Here is a 14,162-nt window from a genome sequence, read left to right as displayed (position 1 = left end):
GAACAACGAATATACGGTTGCCCCTACTTCGAAACCATCGGGTCCTGTACAAAAGAAGATAGATACGCCTTCAGTGAGAAATTCCAATGGAAATGAGCTAGAACGCGAGATTGAGATGAATCAGCGTGATCGCAAGGTACAGAGCAACAAAGCATCAAGTAGCAACGAGATACCTCGAGCCCAAGCAAAGATCACTCAATTCATCTCAGCAGAAAAGGTGCGTGAAAATGATTCACAAGGAGATTCAGAGAGTGACGAAGAGTTTGAAGATGCTGATACGCGTGAAGATGAGGAGCAAGAGTACTCTGATATGTCAGCAGATTCCCCCAAACTACCGAAGGATGGGAAAAAGTTCGCCAAGGGTAAGCGGAAACAAAAAATCAGGAGCAAACCAGCAAAAAAGAAATAGGAAGCTGCTTCCGATTTCTGACAATAACAGAGTGTAAATAGTGTAAATAAATCACCTATGCCAGGAATAAAAAACAAATACTGCAACTTGATTAGCTTGAATGTTAGAGGTATCAGAAGTAAAGAAAAAAGAGACGCAATCCTGTTATGGAGCAAGCATCAGAAAACAGACATATTGTTATTACAAGAAACTTATTGGACAGATAATATTTTGAAAATCATTCGAAATGAATGGAAAGGGCAAGTTTTTTGTTCAAATGGATCTAATCATGCCAGAGGAGTCGCCATTCTTATTTCAAAAGATTTACCAATAACTTTCAATAACATAATTTATGGTCAAGAAGGACGGATGATTATGTTAAATATTATGATTAGTAATTGTAATCTATGTATAGTAAATATTTATGCACCCACAGAAAAGAAATACAGAGAACGATTCTTCAAAAAGCTTTATAGGTGGATCGAGTCGAACAGACCTCTAGATAGCGAGTTGGTAATAGGTGGAGACTTTAATTCCATCCTCTCCCCAACTAAAGACGTGAAAAGAAATCCGAATACTTATTATAAGACACCACAAAATCTTAAAGCTATTATCAAACATTTTGATTTATGTGATATATGGAGACGTTTTAATCCAAACAAACGACAGTTTACTTGGAGAAATGTATCTTTAGATTTGGCATCACGCCTTGATTATTGGCTGGTAAATAAGAATCTGAAAGCAAAAATAATGATGTGTGATATACGTCCATCTGTACGTTGTGACCACAACGCTATTTTTTTAAAGGTGTTGATAGGTAAAGTGGAGAAAGGTCCAGGATTCTGGAAATTAAATACGCATATTCTGAAAGATGATGTGTATAAAAGTAAAGTAAGAAAAATTATTAGAAACATTGAAAATATGAATCTTAGTTTCTCTGAAAGATGGGAACTTACAAAGATTAGATGTCGTGAATTTACACAAACATACTGTATTGGAAAGAAGCATAAATCAAAAGAATCAAAGACAAGCTTAGAAGAAAGATTTGCTAAGATAACTAGGAAAATTGATGAACAAGGTAACATTGATGATGTGACTAGAAAAGAGTACCTCTGTATTAAAAGTGATTTAGATAGACTGTATAAAAGAGATTGTAAAGCAGCAAGTGTACGAGCTAGAATCAAATGGCTAGAAAAGGGCGAAAAGAATACAAAATATTTTCTGAGTCTAGAAAAGAAAAACGCCCAGAAAAGAAATATAACTAAAATACGAAAAGATAATAAGATTATTACGAAACGAGTACAGATTCTAAATGAGGTTGTTTCATTTTACAAAGAACTATACGCCAGTAAACATATACGAAAAGAAGATATTGAAAGATATTTTGTAGGTTCCGTTGTAAATAAGTTAAATGAAACAGACAAAGAAAAATGTGAAGGACTATTAACATATTCAGAATGTCGAATTGCTGCTTTTAAGATGAGCAAAAACAAAAGTCCGGGAGCAGACGGTTTACCCGTCGAATTCTTTTTCGAGTTTTGGGACGATATTGAATTTATGTTGGTCAATGCTCTAAATGAAAATTTTAGTAATAAGGTTATGTCAAAAACCCAACGGTTAGGAATTATTACGTTGATTCACAAAAAAGGACAGATTGAAGATTTGAATAACTGGAGGCCAATAACCTTGTTAAATTACGACTACAAAATAATGGCCGCTGCCTTATCAAACAGGTTACATAAAGTGTTATCAAAACTTGTTCATGAAAATCAGGTAGGTTACATAAAAAACAGAATGAGTGGTTTTAATATTAGACTTACGCAAGATGTTTTCGATTATATGAAAAAGTACAATTTAGAAGGTGCCTTAATGTTAGTTGACTTTCGGAAGGCATTCGACTCCGTGGAATTTGATTTTATTGAAAGCTGTTTGAGTCATTTTAATTTCGGCGAAGACTTCCGATGTTGGGTTAAATTAATGTATGAAAAAGTGGAGAGTTCGATACTAATCAATGGTTGGAGAACGCAAACATTTCAGATCTGTAGAGGCATAAGACAAGGCTGCCCCCTATCGGCAATGTTGTTTATCTTGGTGGTAGAAACCCTAGCAGAAAGAATCAGAAGAAATGACAACATTAAAGGAATTCTATTTGGACACAACAAAAGAACAGAATTAAAAATCTTACAATATGCAGACGATACATCTGTGTTTTTTAGAGAGAAATCGTCTATGCAATATATTATGGAAGAATTAGATAAATTTGGACATGTGGCCGGGCCGGTTGTTAATAAAGACAAAACAATGTTGAAATGGTTAGGCTCTACGGAAACTAATTGGAATTTTGATAAATATGGTTTGAAGTGGACGAAAGGTTGTATTAAATATTTAGGAGTTCATATAGACCATGACCTAGATAAGGTTGTGAAATTGAACTGGGAAACCAAATTACAAAAGATACAGAGAATCGTGGACAATTGGAGGAAAAGAGATCTCACAATTATAGGAAGAGTCCTTATTATCAAGACTCTACTTGTAAGTCAAATAATTCATTTAATTATGTTTTGTCCAGTTCCTCACCAGATAGTAAAGAAACTGGAGAAGATAATTTACAATTTTTTATGGAACGCGAAAGTTGACAAAGTTAAGAGAATGACAATTGTAAAGGAATATGAGGATGGTGGTATTAGAATGATCGACATTCAGAAATTAATACAGAGTTTCAGATTGAAATGGTTGGCGAGAATAGTTGACGATACAAATGGTTATTGGAAAGATTTTGCTTTATTGAATTTGGAATCAGTAGGGGGTGTCAGACTAGTTCTTAACTGTACTATGGATAATCACATGATAGAAAAATGGTTTGTTAACAAATTGCCAAAATTTTATGTTGAGATTATAAAATCATGGTCACACTTGAAAGAATCCACAAAAAAAGATGATTTGTTATCGAACACACAGATTCTATGGTATAATAAATATATTGTATATCATAATCAACCATTTTTCTATAGAGATTGGTACGCTAGCAAAATAATTTTTCTGAAAGATATTTGTATCGAAGGAAAATTTGTATCTCTTACGAAACTGAAAGAATATTTTGAATCCGAGAAAACAAAAGCAAGAGCCCTGTTTGATTATTCTAAACTACAAAGGGCGATACCGAAAATATGGTTGAATGATTTAACAGATGGTATTACGTTGGACATTCCAAAAATACCACTGAAGGGAAAAGACAAACAACTTAAGTTCTGTTCCAGCAAACTATTTTACTACATTTTATTAACACATGACAAAACAAACGACGCTCCTACATATTGGGCTGACTTTGCCGATAGTCATATAAATTGGAAGAATGTCTTTCAGAGAAATTTGAAAGACATAGGGGAAAACAAATTGAAACAATTCAATTTAAAATTGTTGTATAACTTAATTCCTACGAAGAGGATGTTGTTTTTATGGCAATTGGACAATGATGATAAATGTGAAGTTTGTAATATCAAAGAAGATTTAATACATGCTTTTTTGTATTGTAGTTTGAATAGGCATTTCTTTTATAATTTATTCATAATGATTAAAAATGTGTATGACGTAGAACTTTGTTTTCATGTCGATATTTTGTTGAAAAATTACAAAGAAAAGAAGATTGATGATATTATAACAATAGCACTTTGGAGTATTTATAAGATGTTAATTTTTAGAAACTTACATAGAAAAGAAGAAAGAGAAAATAAATTATGGTTTACTTTTGTCAGAGAATTGAAATTAAGATTAGATATCAATAAGATTCTGAGGAAAAGAAGAAAGAAAGAAATGTATAATTTGCCTGTTGCTTTGGAAATGTATCTATGAGTTTTGTTTAAATACGATGTGTATATGAAATGAATTTTTGTTGAAAATAAATGCCCCTGTTATGGGTGAAAGAGAAAAAAAAAAGATTGCAGCACACAGCCACCCCCTCCCTCCTTAGTTGAGCACTATTAGATACCTTACCTCACTCTGTGCCCTTTTTTATATACCTTCTTGAAGGTACCACTCTAGTTCTCTTCAGTAAAGTTCTCAAAGTTCTATCTCCTCTCTACCTACCCCCTTCCTAAGAACAATTTCAACATGAGCAATTTCTAAAGGTCTTTCTAATGCTAAGTAGGTGATGTACACTAACACAAAACAATGATATTAATCAGAACATAAAGAGGCCTTGACTCTATACATTGACCAATCTACATACATTCCTAGGCTACACAGACCTACTTACTAACTTTACCTGATGTAGCCCTGCTAGCCATTAAATCCATTTTTTTGCACCACTTGATGACTAAACATATTGATATCAGTGAGAAATTGTTTGATACTGAAGAGTTTGGCCAGGTATTCCATCCACTACTAGAGATTTCCCATATTACTTAAAGGTGTCACGCGCGTAAAACATTCCCCATAGACTTGTGTGTTAAAATGGCACTTTTGAAAAATTCATAAAAAATTAATGTGAAATTAGAGGGTGGAATGTTTACTACCAATGGATAGGATATATATCTGACATTCCAGATCTGACCAGGAAAGGGTACCGTAGCCAGCTCATTTTAAAAATAAATCGCCATTTATGAAGATAACTATGAATCGATCGAATTCATCAACTAAAACAGTAAAATAGCCCTAATTATTCCGCCAGTCAAAAAATAGTTCCAAGTCACTTATTTATCTTCCCAATTTGGGCGAAGTAAGTTCGGTAGTTACCATTTCTAGAATCAGTGTTAGATTTTGAATCACTTTCATACATTTTTGTCAATCAGCAATATCAAATTGACAAAAATTTGAATGGGTTGGGTCGAACGAATATCTTTAGCCCTCCTGATGTAATTAGGCTCGTGGGACCTCGACATGCCAGAGGGGCATCCACCTCAATGACAATGGACCATGCATGCAATGCATGGTTCGATCCCCGGCGTACCACTGAGCATGCCTTTTTGATGACTTTTTTTCTGAAAATGTATAAGCGGGTTGTTTGCAACCGCGTAGCCAGGATTTCATTTTGGAGGGGGCGGTAAATGCACGCAAAGCGTGCCAACACTTACAGAGCGCGCGAAGCGCGCTCCCTAGGGGGTGGGTGCAGGGATCGAGGGGGAGTTTCCCCCTCCCTCGCGAAGCGCGAAGCTTTTGGTGTTTCATAAATTAAAATGAAAAGGAGCCGTCTCTCTTGTCTCTAGTACCTATATCAGCTCCAATTCAGTTGACTATATTGTGATTTTGAACCTTGTTTTCAAAAGTGATTGTGAACGCACAAAAAGGAATACAATGGAGGAAATTAAAATCATAATAACCCCGCGCGAAGCGCGGAAGCTAAAGCGTTTTATCAATTTTTTTGCCATGAAAAGGGTCCCGAGAAAAGGATATTCTCAAAGATATATTGAATACTTCCCTTGGAAATATCAGATTTGATTACAACAATTTAGCGACAGTGCATATCTTTAACTCGCAAAACAGAGGAAAAGAAGCGTATATGCAGGGAGGAAGATATTCCTCCCCGCGCAGAGCAATAAAACTCTGAAATTTCAAAGGGCGGACGTTTCATCAAATGCAGATATATCTAAAACCCCATCGGCTCTAATTCAATTGATTTCCTAAGATTATTGAACTTCATTACAAGGAAAATAGTGCGCAAATTTAAAGTTGAAACTTCTGTGATTTATTAAAATTATATAAAAAAGGATGCCTAATTTCTTTGACTTATCCTGAAGCGCTTCATTTGAATTATAAAGAAACCTAAGTGTCATTCAAAATTTCACACTGAGGGCAAAAAACAGGACAGGAGATGAATGTGCAGGGAAATAACATGAAGATTAATATTTGAAAAAAAAATATTGTACTTTTTTATTTAATACGACACGAATTTTATACATTCCTCTTTTTAAATTAGGAACCTGTTTGCCCCAAATTATGGTTGTTTAGTAATGACGTATAATCATATATGCACATATTTTTTTACTGGTAGCCCAAGGCCATGCAAGGGGTGGGCTAAGGCCACTACACCCCCTACCCCGTTGATCTGCCACTGCACGGGGTCGAGTGACTTGGTGAGGGGGGAGGACTGGGGTTTCAGCCGCCACTTTTTTTCTAAAGCCGTGTAATCACAATAATCACCATCATTGAGTTTTTGCACGGGACCCCCCCCCCCCCACGGCACTTTCAAAATCGTTCCTGGGCCCCTCCTGCTTCGGTATGTTTTTTTATGGACTAGTTTTGGGCATGCCTATTTTTGCCTGCTGTTATAATATTATAACAATAATATCTGTCAGTATTTGTGATTCATTCGTGAACAATTCAGTTGTCATTATTGATATTGCAATAAATGGCAACTGCGCATATTCATTTGTGATCATCAGCGATCAAGAGATTGGTTGTTGTTATTTTTGTAAAAATTAGACATTCTGTCCTTTTAGGCTATCCAATATTTCAACCGATTATTTTTAGCGCAAAATTTGCAAAATTTTCCGGCAAAATATAAATACAAATTGATTTATTATGATGAGGTGTATATGGGATCCCCACAGCATGTGACCCTTTTTCGTCGAAACCTAACAACTTGTGCGACGTACCTGAATGAATGGTATTTCATAAAATACTGCTTACACGGAGATATAAGTTAGAAATTAGTTTTATTGGATATGAGATTGGAGCTAGGCCTACGTGAGAATTTATTTTGGTCGCGGGGCTCGGAATCAAAATATCCGCAACGAAAAATGATCTGTGTGTATGGAACGCCTATCATCTACAGTATTCACCATTCTTTATTGGGTGGAAAAGTTGCGAAAACTCGAAAAAGTAAGTAAGAATTTTTGTTCATAGTAGTTCTGCCAATCTAAGTTACGGTTCTGCTATGTAAATATCGTCGCGGTCATATGACCGTAATCTCTTGCCTGGAAATCCATTAGTAAGTAATAATTCGTTATGATTTAGTGGATCTCCATAAAAATGCCGATGTCGGCCCCACTCGTAGGTATTCATGTTAGTGTATGCCCACTGTGCATGATGACGCGATTTATAGTGATCTGTGATGTAGTCTCAAGAAGCCGCCTGGCTACACTCATCCTACGAGTGAGGTTATAATAATGCCTTGTTCATTGAATGAGTGCTCATAACCTGTAATGTAATTGTTCATTGACATTGAGTGGGCGGCGCATGGGAATAATTCCACCTTTTAATACCTGAATACCCAGAACCCTCAGTCTTAGTCTTAAATCTATTCATCTTTAATTAGTTTAATAAAAGAAAGAAAAACAGTATCCATGGCATGTTCTCATAATCAGTTATGACATTGGATTGTAAAGTTACTCCAAAATAATTTTAATACAAAATTTTTTTAATGTAAAAATGTATTCCTTTACCTTTTCACCATTTCTCTCATAATCATATGTTTTGTAACTTCTACGCAACCATATCGCGATATGCAAACATAAAAATTGGTTGTTACTTACTCAATGTGCGCTGTAGGGCGCTCTTCCCAAGCATTTCATTGCGCGCTCTATCTATGTACTGTTCAATCTTGCCCTTGTAGTATCGTTGACGACAATCATAGTGAGTGTAGCAGCAGTTAAGCTTCCCATAAAGTTCCATTCCAGGACCTGGTCAGTGACTCAGTCTGCTTAGCTTCAGTTCAACACATTTAAGTCAACTTGTTTAACATTTAAGGAGAATGAAACTCTTGGAGCAAGTTAGCTTTTGTGAAAGCAGAAAAATCAAAGAATAAGATCAACAAAAGTTTGAGTAAAATAGGACTAGCAATAGAAGAGTTATGAGCATTTGAATGTCAAGATCACTAATGCTATGGAGATCCTCCCATTGGCAATGCGACCAAGATCTATGATGTCACAGATGAACAACTCTCCCCTTTTGGACACTGAAAATATACCCCAAAACATCTCTTTTTGCTCATTCTAATCATATGACAAACGATTCATCAATGATATAATGTTGTGAAACCTCTGTACTTGTCCTCTCATAAAGAGAACACCTCACCTTGTGATATACTCTATAAAAGTGAGAATATAAGTGAAATAAGTACTAAAGTAATGAAGGAGTTGTACGTGTGTGACATCACAGATCTTGGTCGCATTGCCAATAGGAGGATCTACATGGCATTAGTGATCTCAAAATTCAAATGCTCATAACTTTCTTATTATTCATTCAATCTTCCTCAAACTTTCAACAATATGTTTCTTTGATTTTTCTCTTTGATATGGATTCAGCTGGTTTCAAGGGTTTCATTCTCCTTTAAATTAAGGAATAAAGGAGGCATGATGGTAATAGGATGATGTGATGAATATGTGGTGCTGGCCTGCTGGGGATATTGATTTTGTTTGATGAAACAATTATTGCAAATTAATGCAGTGAAAGGAGAAATGTGGACAAATAATGCACAGGCTGATGTTAATCCAAGATATAGCAGAATATCTAGCTACCCTTTTTTTCCATGATACATCAACTAAAGCTCCACTTGTATGTTAACAAAAGGCAAATTGAGTTTTTTTATTTTTATTTTTTTGCTCTTAAAAAGTCATTTGACCAGTAAAAAGCAATACCTTTCTCTTCTTTCAATAAACTGGTGAAAGAAATTTTCAGTCTTCAGACAAAAAAGTTTGCTTTTGCATTCTTAAGATGAGATAATGGGATCTATCACTATTGAATATCCTCAAATATTCTGAAACTTAGATTTTGACAGATTTATAAAAAGTGTAATATACTCACAGACACACTAAAACAAAAGTGTAAAAAAAATTTATTTATTTCTTTGTTTCCTTGACATGTGGGATATAGAGGCGATAGAGAGGAGATAACATGGCTTCACTCTTGCATCATCATCTTCTTCGATATGGTCAGCTATTCCAGTTATATCACATGAGAACCATACAGAGAATGATGTCATCCATTACTACAAAGAGAAGGAAAAATCTAAGTGAGAAAAAACTGGTATGCATCTTGATTTTCCAATTCAAAGTAGATTATTTTATTCTTTATTATTTAAGTAAGAATACATCAGGTGTCGTTTCCTGAAAATTGTCTCAACATCACAATTATTGTTATTTCTTCAGAGATCAATGAAATTCATATTCTGAAAATACTTCTATTTTTTCCCTTATCTTTTCTTTTATCTTTCTCTGAGGCTGCATGATGTCAGAGCTACATGTATGTTGTATGTATACAATTATGTCAGATTATCATAGTCTTGTTTTTATAAAGTTTCCAATCGTACATTATATTGATGATTGATGATTGAATTTTGAACTATTTAATAGACATTCAGATCTATATTTTATTTGACAAAAAACATATTTCAATAGAATTTCCTCACCAAGAATGGAAAGTCATCTCTAGTAAACAAACCTATGCTTGTAGGATCCATTCATCACTCTCGCCAGATATTGTAAATAATCAAAAATGTGATGGCTAATTTATCAATCCTTTACGATTTTGTTCTCGCAATCTTTGCAGTCAAAGCATTTTGTTGATTGGCGAAGGGTTAGAGTAGTTGGAGGTAAAGGAGGAGATGGATGTGTGTCGGTACGCAGAGAAGCTCATGTAGAGTTTGGAGGCCCTGATGGTGGAGATGGTGGCCATGGAGGACATGTTATTCTTGAAAGTAGGTTTATTTTCATTTTCATTTAATTTATTGCCACTTTTAAGATAAACACATTTCACATATCCATGTAATTATATGAGCAAACAAGGTAATTCAGATATCTTTCAAGGAAGGATCATAAAAAGCACAAATTGTTTGCTAGAAATGATCCTGACAAAAGTATGTAAATCTATACAAAAAGAAACTCTGAATTAAACTCATGATACATTCAAAGGAAAATATGATTACAGTGCACAAAATAAGGAAGGAAATATAGAAAATTGGGGACAAAATGTATCTAAATGTATCTTTTTAGGGCTTTGGTATTCTTATCTAGCCTTTATGATTAAGGTAGAATTTGGATCCAAAGTTTTATGTTCTATTTGACACCTTGGCTGCTGACTCTTTCCTGCTTATTTTCATTGCATTGAGATGAATAGCAAGTTGATCTGGTAGTAGCCAGAAGTGAAAGTTTTGGTCAAGGGGAAATATGTATTAAGCTATCATAATACCTGTATAGGAGTGAACAGTTTGGTATTAGGTAGATTTTGGGATCTATGGTTATAGTTAAGTAGGAAATTGATGAAAAGTAGTCATTTCAATTATGTGTGTATTATTACCATTAATATGATCTCATGTGTATTAATACAAATTCAATCATACAATTATAACATCAACCAAGAATTATTGTGTCTGTCTTGACATAATGATTATCAAGGTTTTTTCTTCTCTATCCCAGGCAATCAAAGCATTAAGTCACTAGAGCGTGTCCTTCCACTGTATCGAGGAGAAGCGGGGGGAAATGGAAGGAATCAAAATCGTCATGGACGCAATGGCAAGCACACTGTTATCAAGGTAAACTTCCTTTCTGTTTCCAAGTTGAGTTTCTGAGTAGCAACAACTTGCAAATGCAGACCATCTGCTGTGTTAAGAAAGAAGTTAAGCATCAGTGACTCCCCACCCTGGGGCGGTGCCAGGGTATTTTGATGGGGGTGGGGGAGCTAAATGACCTAGAGGAGACATCAATTCAATTCAATTATTTATTTTCCACTTTCAATTTCATATTTACAATTATGATACAATTGACATAGTAACAAATAACCACATTTGAAGTACATACAAAAATTGACAACATTATAAAATTACAATAGACAATTATCAAATCGAAATATAAATAATTGAAAGGGAGGGAGGGCCAACTGAAAAGCAGAGCTTGTATAATGTAGGCCCCCCTGATATTGTAATTACGTGTTTATAGCAACTGAATTGCTCTTTTGTAAAAAAAAAAAAAAAAAAAAAAAAAAAAAAAAGCATAACAATATTCACATTATGTAATATATACATTATAATACAATTCATATGCATCATATTTAGAAAAATATATATATATATAAATCATTTATAGTGTATACATCAATTGCATTTTGTAATTAAGTAGCTACATTACATGGCACTGCTCTTTGCTTTTCTTTGTTTCTTCCTTTTCCTCTTTTTTTTCTGTGTCTCTACTACTTTGGGAGCAGTTCCCCCCCCCCCCCCGTGGTGCTGCTCCGTTTTTAACATTTTCATTGGTGTGTTGATACAGTTATTTGAATTAAGTCTAGACAAGTAAGATGTAAAGCATGGAGGTTTTTCTCCCGTGCATAGATAGATAGTACACAAAACAATGAATATGATATTTATTAATGTGCTTATTTATTTATTTGTTTGTTTATTTATTTTTGTAATTTACAGGTTCCTCTGGGTACTCTAGTCAAGGAAAATGATGTTATCATCAAGGACTTGGAAAATGAACATGACACTGTGAGTCACTTCATTTAGTATCCTATACCAGTCTCTCATTTTATTTATTTTTTTTTGCATTTTTACACTCCTGTTAAAAAGAGCATTAACTGCTTAATGATAGGAGTTGAAAATCTTCTTTAATACAAGATTTTTCTTGTTGAAGTGATGCTACACTGAACAGCAATATCTCATTAAGGTGATGCAGGGAAAAGAGTGCCAAAATGTGTACCCAAAATGTATCATTTTCCTCTGTATACGCTTATACTTGTAATGCTTTCGTTGGACATTAAATGAAAATAAAATAATAAGATTTATATTGAAATACCAAGGGAGGATGTTTGGTTCCCTTACTTTTGTTATGTCTTTCATGCTTCCATTTGCATTCAGTTACTTTTATCATTTTATGTCATGTATTCTATAAATATTTGTGTGCAGATCCTTACAGAAAAACGGAATTTAACCCTATCTAGCTCGGGGGCCTTGGGGGCCCCTCAACAATTCGCGCAATATTTTCGTCGCTCGTAATTTTTTACCGCGCCGCTTGCTGACTTTTTACTTTCAAGTCTTACGCATCTTTTGAGACCAATTTTGCAACGCCCAGGTATGCGGTTCTGAAATTACGCAACATTTTGTAAGTTTATGTCAGACCAAAAATTGCTCAAAAACGTGATTTTGTGTACAAAGTCATACCAATTGTGTTTTCGACCAAAATCATAAATGTATGATTATCTGTAGTTTTGCTGGTCTAAATGGATTTATTTTATGCTGTTTATGATCCCAATAGAGTCCCTGACAAGTTCATTGAAAAAACAATGAAAAACAAAAGGTAAAAAAACCGAGTAATACATAAGAAATTGATCTGATATCGCAATTTTTTTCACGAAGCTTTGCTAAGAACATCACAAAGAGTTTCTATACCAAACATTAGAACATTTGGAGCTTTGTTTAGGGAGTTAGAGGAAAAAGTATGATTTTGCATGCTAATTACGCATAAATTAGCATAATCAAGTAATGGCAATTTGAATGAAATATATTACTATACAGTTTTGTAGATTATGTCCCAGGCAACCTGCCTTCGAGGCATCCCCCCCCCCCCGGCCATATAATCTCCCAAATACCCCGGCCTAGATAGGATTAAATCACTGACAAGGCTACCCAGGGTGAATAAGACAGATAGATAGATAAATAGTAAATTTCTCACAGTTTTTGCTATTTTTGTTCTATTGTATAATATAAGCTATATAATAATTCTGGTATTATTTTGACAGTACATGCTAGCTGCAGGTGGTGAGGGAGGGCGTGGCAATCGCTCTTTTGTAACGGCCCAGCACAAGACCCCAATGATGGCTACCTGTGGGACACTGGGAGAGGAACGACTCCTAAACCTGGAGCTTAGAACCATGGCTCATGTTGGTCTGGTAAGTTAAAGTCCAATTTCTCCTGTCATTTGAATATGTGACCATCCAACCCAAACCAACAATGAGTCTCCAGGGAAGGTTCTATGTAAATAGCTCAAATAGTAATTTTGTCTTTAAAAAAAATGAAAGGTAACTTATGTGAAAGGGTAATTCTTCTCCTTCATAATGTCAAAATCCGAAGTTGTAAAGTTGAATAAAAGACAAGATCAAAGAATTCCTTTGACATCATTTTGTGGACTGCTTGGAAGTTTCATTGAGATTGCACAGTGTGCACATCTCATGCTTGAGTGAACCCCAAATTTTTTCTCATTATTCTTTGAAATTTTAACCAAAATTCTTCTCCATTCATTCATGTACTTGTATTGGTTATTTGATATCATTTTGGCAAGTTATATATCATTTTAAAGCTAAGCATGTGCCTTTTCAAGCTCAATACATATCTCAAAATTCATTTTAGGCAACTTATTGTTGGTTTGAGGTGTGACTTGTCACAATTGTTCTATTTATTTCATGTTAATAAAATAATTGAAATTTGTATAAAGCAAAGCACATTACAGGAGGTAATATTGCTGATCCTCTTGGGTTGAAGGCTTGGTTTACTTTAGGTTTATCTTTCATATACTTCAATACATGTATATCATGTATTTTGTGTATTATCAAGGGGGGGGGGGGTGTTTCACAAAGATTTAAGAATGAATTAGAGTCGCACTTAAATGTCTAGTTGTGTGCTGTATAAAAGGCATGACCGCATTGGTCAGATCATGCCAAGAGGACACGCACTATTGCGTATTGATCAGTGAGATTGCGCATTGCATATCATGTACGCATTGCCATTAAAATGCGACTCTAAATTATACTTAAATCTTAGTGAAACACCCCCCTGATCATTGATTTGTACTCATGCATGTATGTCTGGTTTTTGTCTCACCTGCATAGCAGAGTGAGACTATAGGCGCCGCTT

The 14,162-nt window shown here is 34.8% G+C and overlaps 1 protein-coding gene across 1 annotated transcript; it reads left to right on the top strand.

Moving 5' to 3' along the window:
* The first annotated feature begins 7,093 nt into the window (after positions 1-7,093).
* LOC129269588 (mitochondrial ribosome-associated GTPase 2-like) lies at positions 7,094-13,210 on the top strand. Its single transcript, XM_054907103.2, has 6 exons — positions 7,094-7,204; positions 9,197-9,349; positions 9,872-10,019; positions 10,738-10,853; positions 11,733-11,801; positions 13,052-13,210. The coding sequence occupies exons 2-6, from the start codon at positions 9,218-9,220 to the stop codon at positions 13,208-13,210; spliced, it is 624 nt and encodes a 207-aa protein (XP_054763078.2). The 5' UTR covers positions 7,094-7,204; positions 9,197-9,217.
* Positions 13,211-14,162: the final 952 nt, after the last annotated feature.

This window comes from Lytechinus pictus, chromosome 2 (assembly GCF_037042905.1).
Source record: "Lytechinus pictus isolate F3 Inbred chromosome 2, Lp3.0, whole genome shotgun sequence".
Lineage (NCBI taxonomy): Eukaryota > Metazoa > Echinodermata > Echinoidea > Temnopleuroida > Toxopneustidae > Lytechinus > Lytechinus pictus.
The sequence above is the reverse complement of the archived record's forward strand: the minus strand, read 5'-3'. Positions and strand labels throughout refer to the sequence as shown.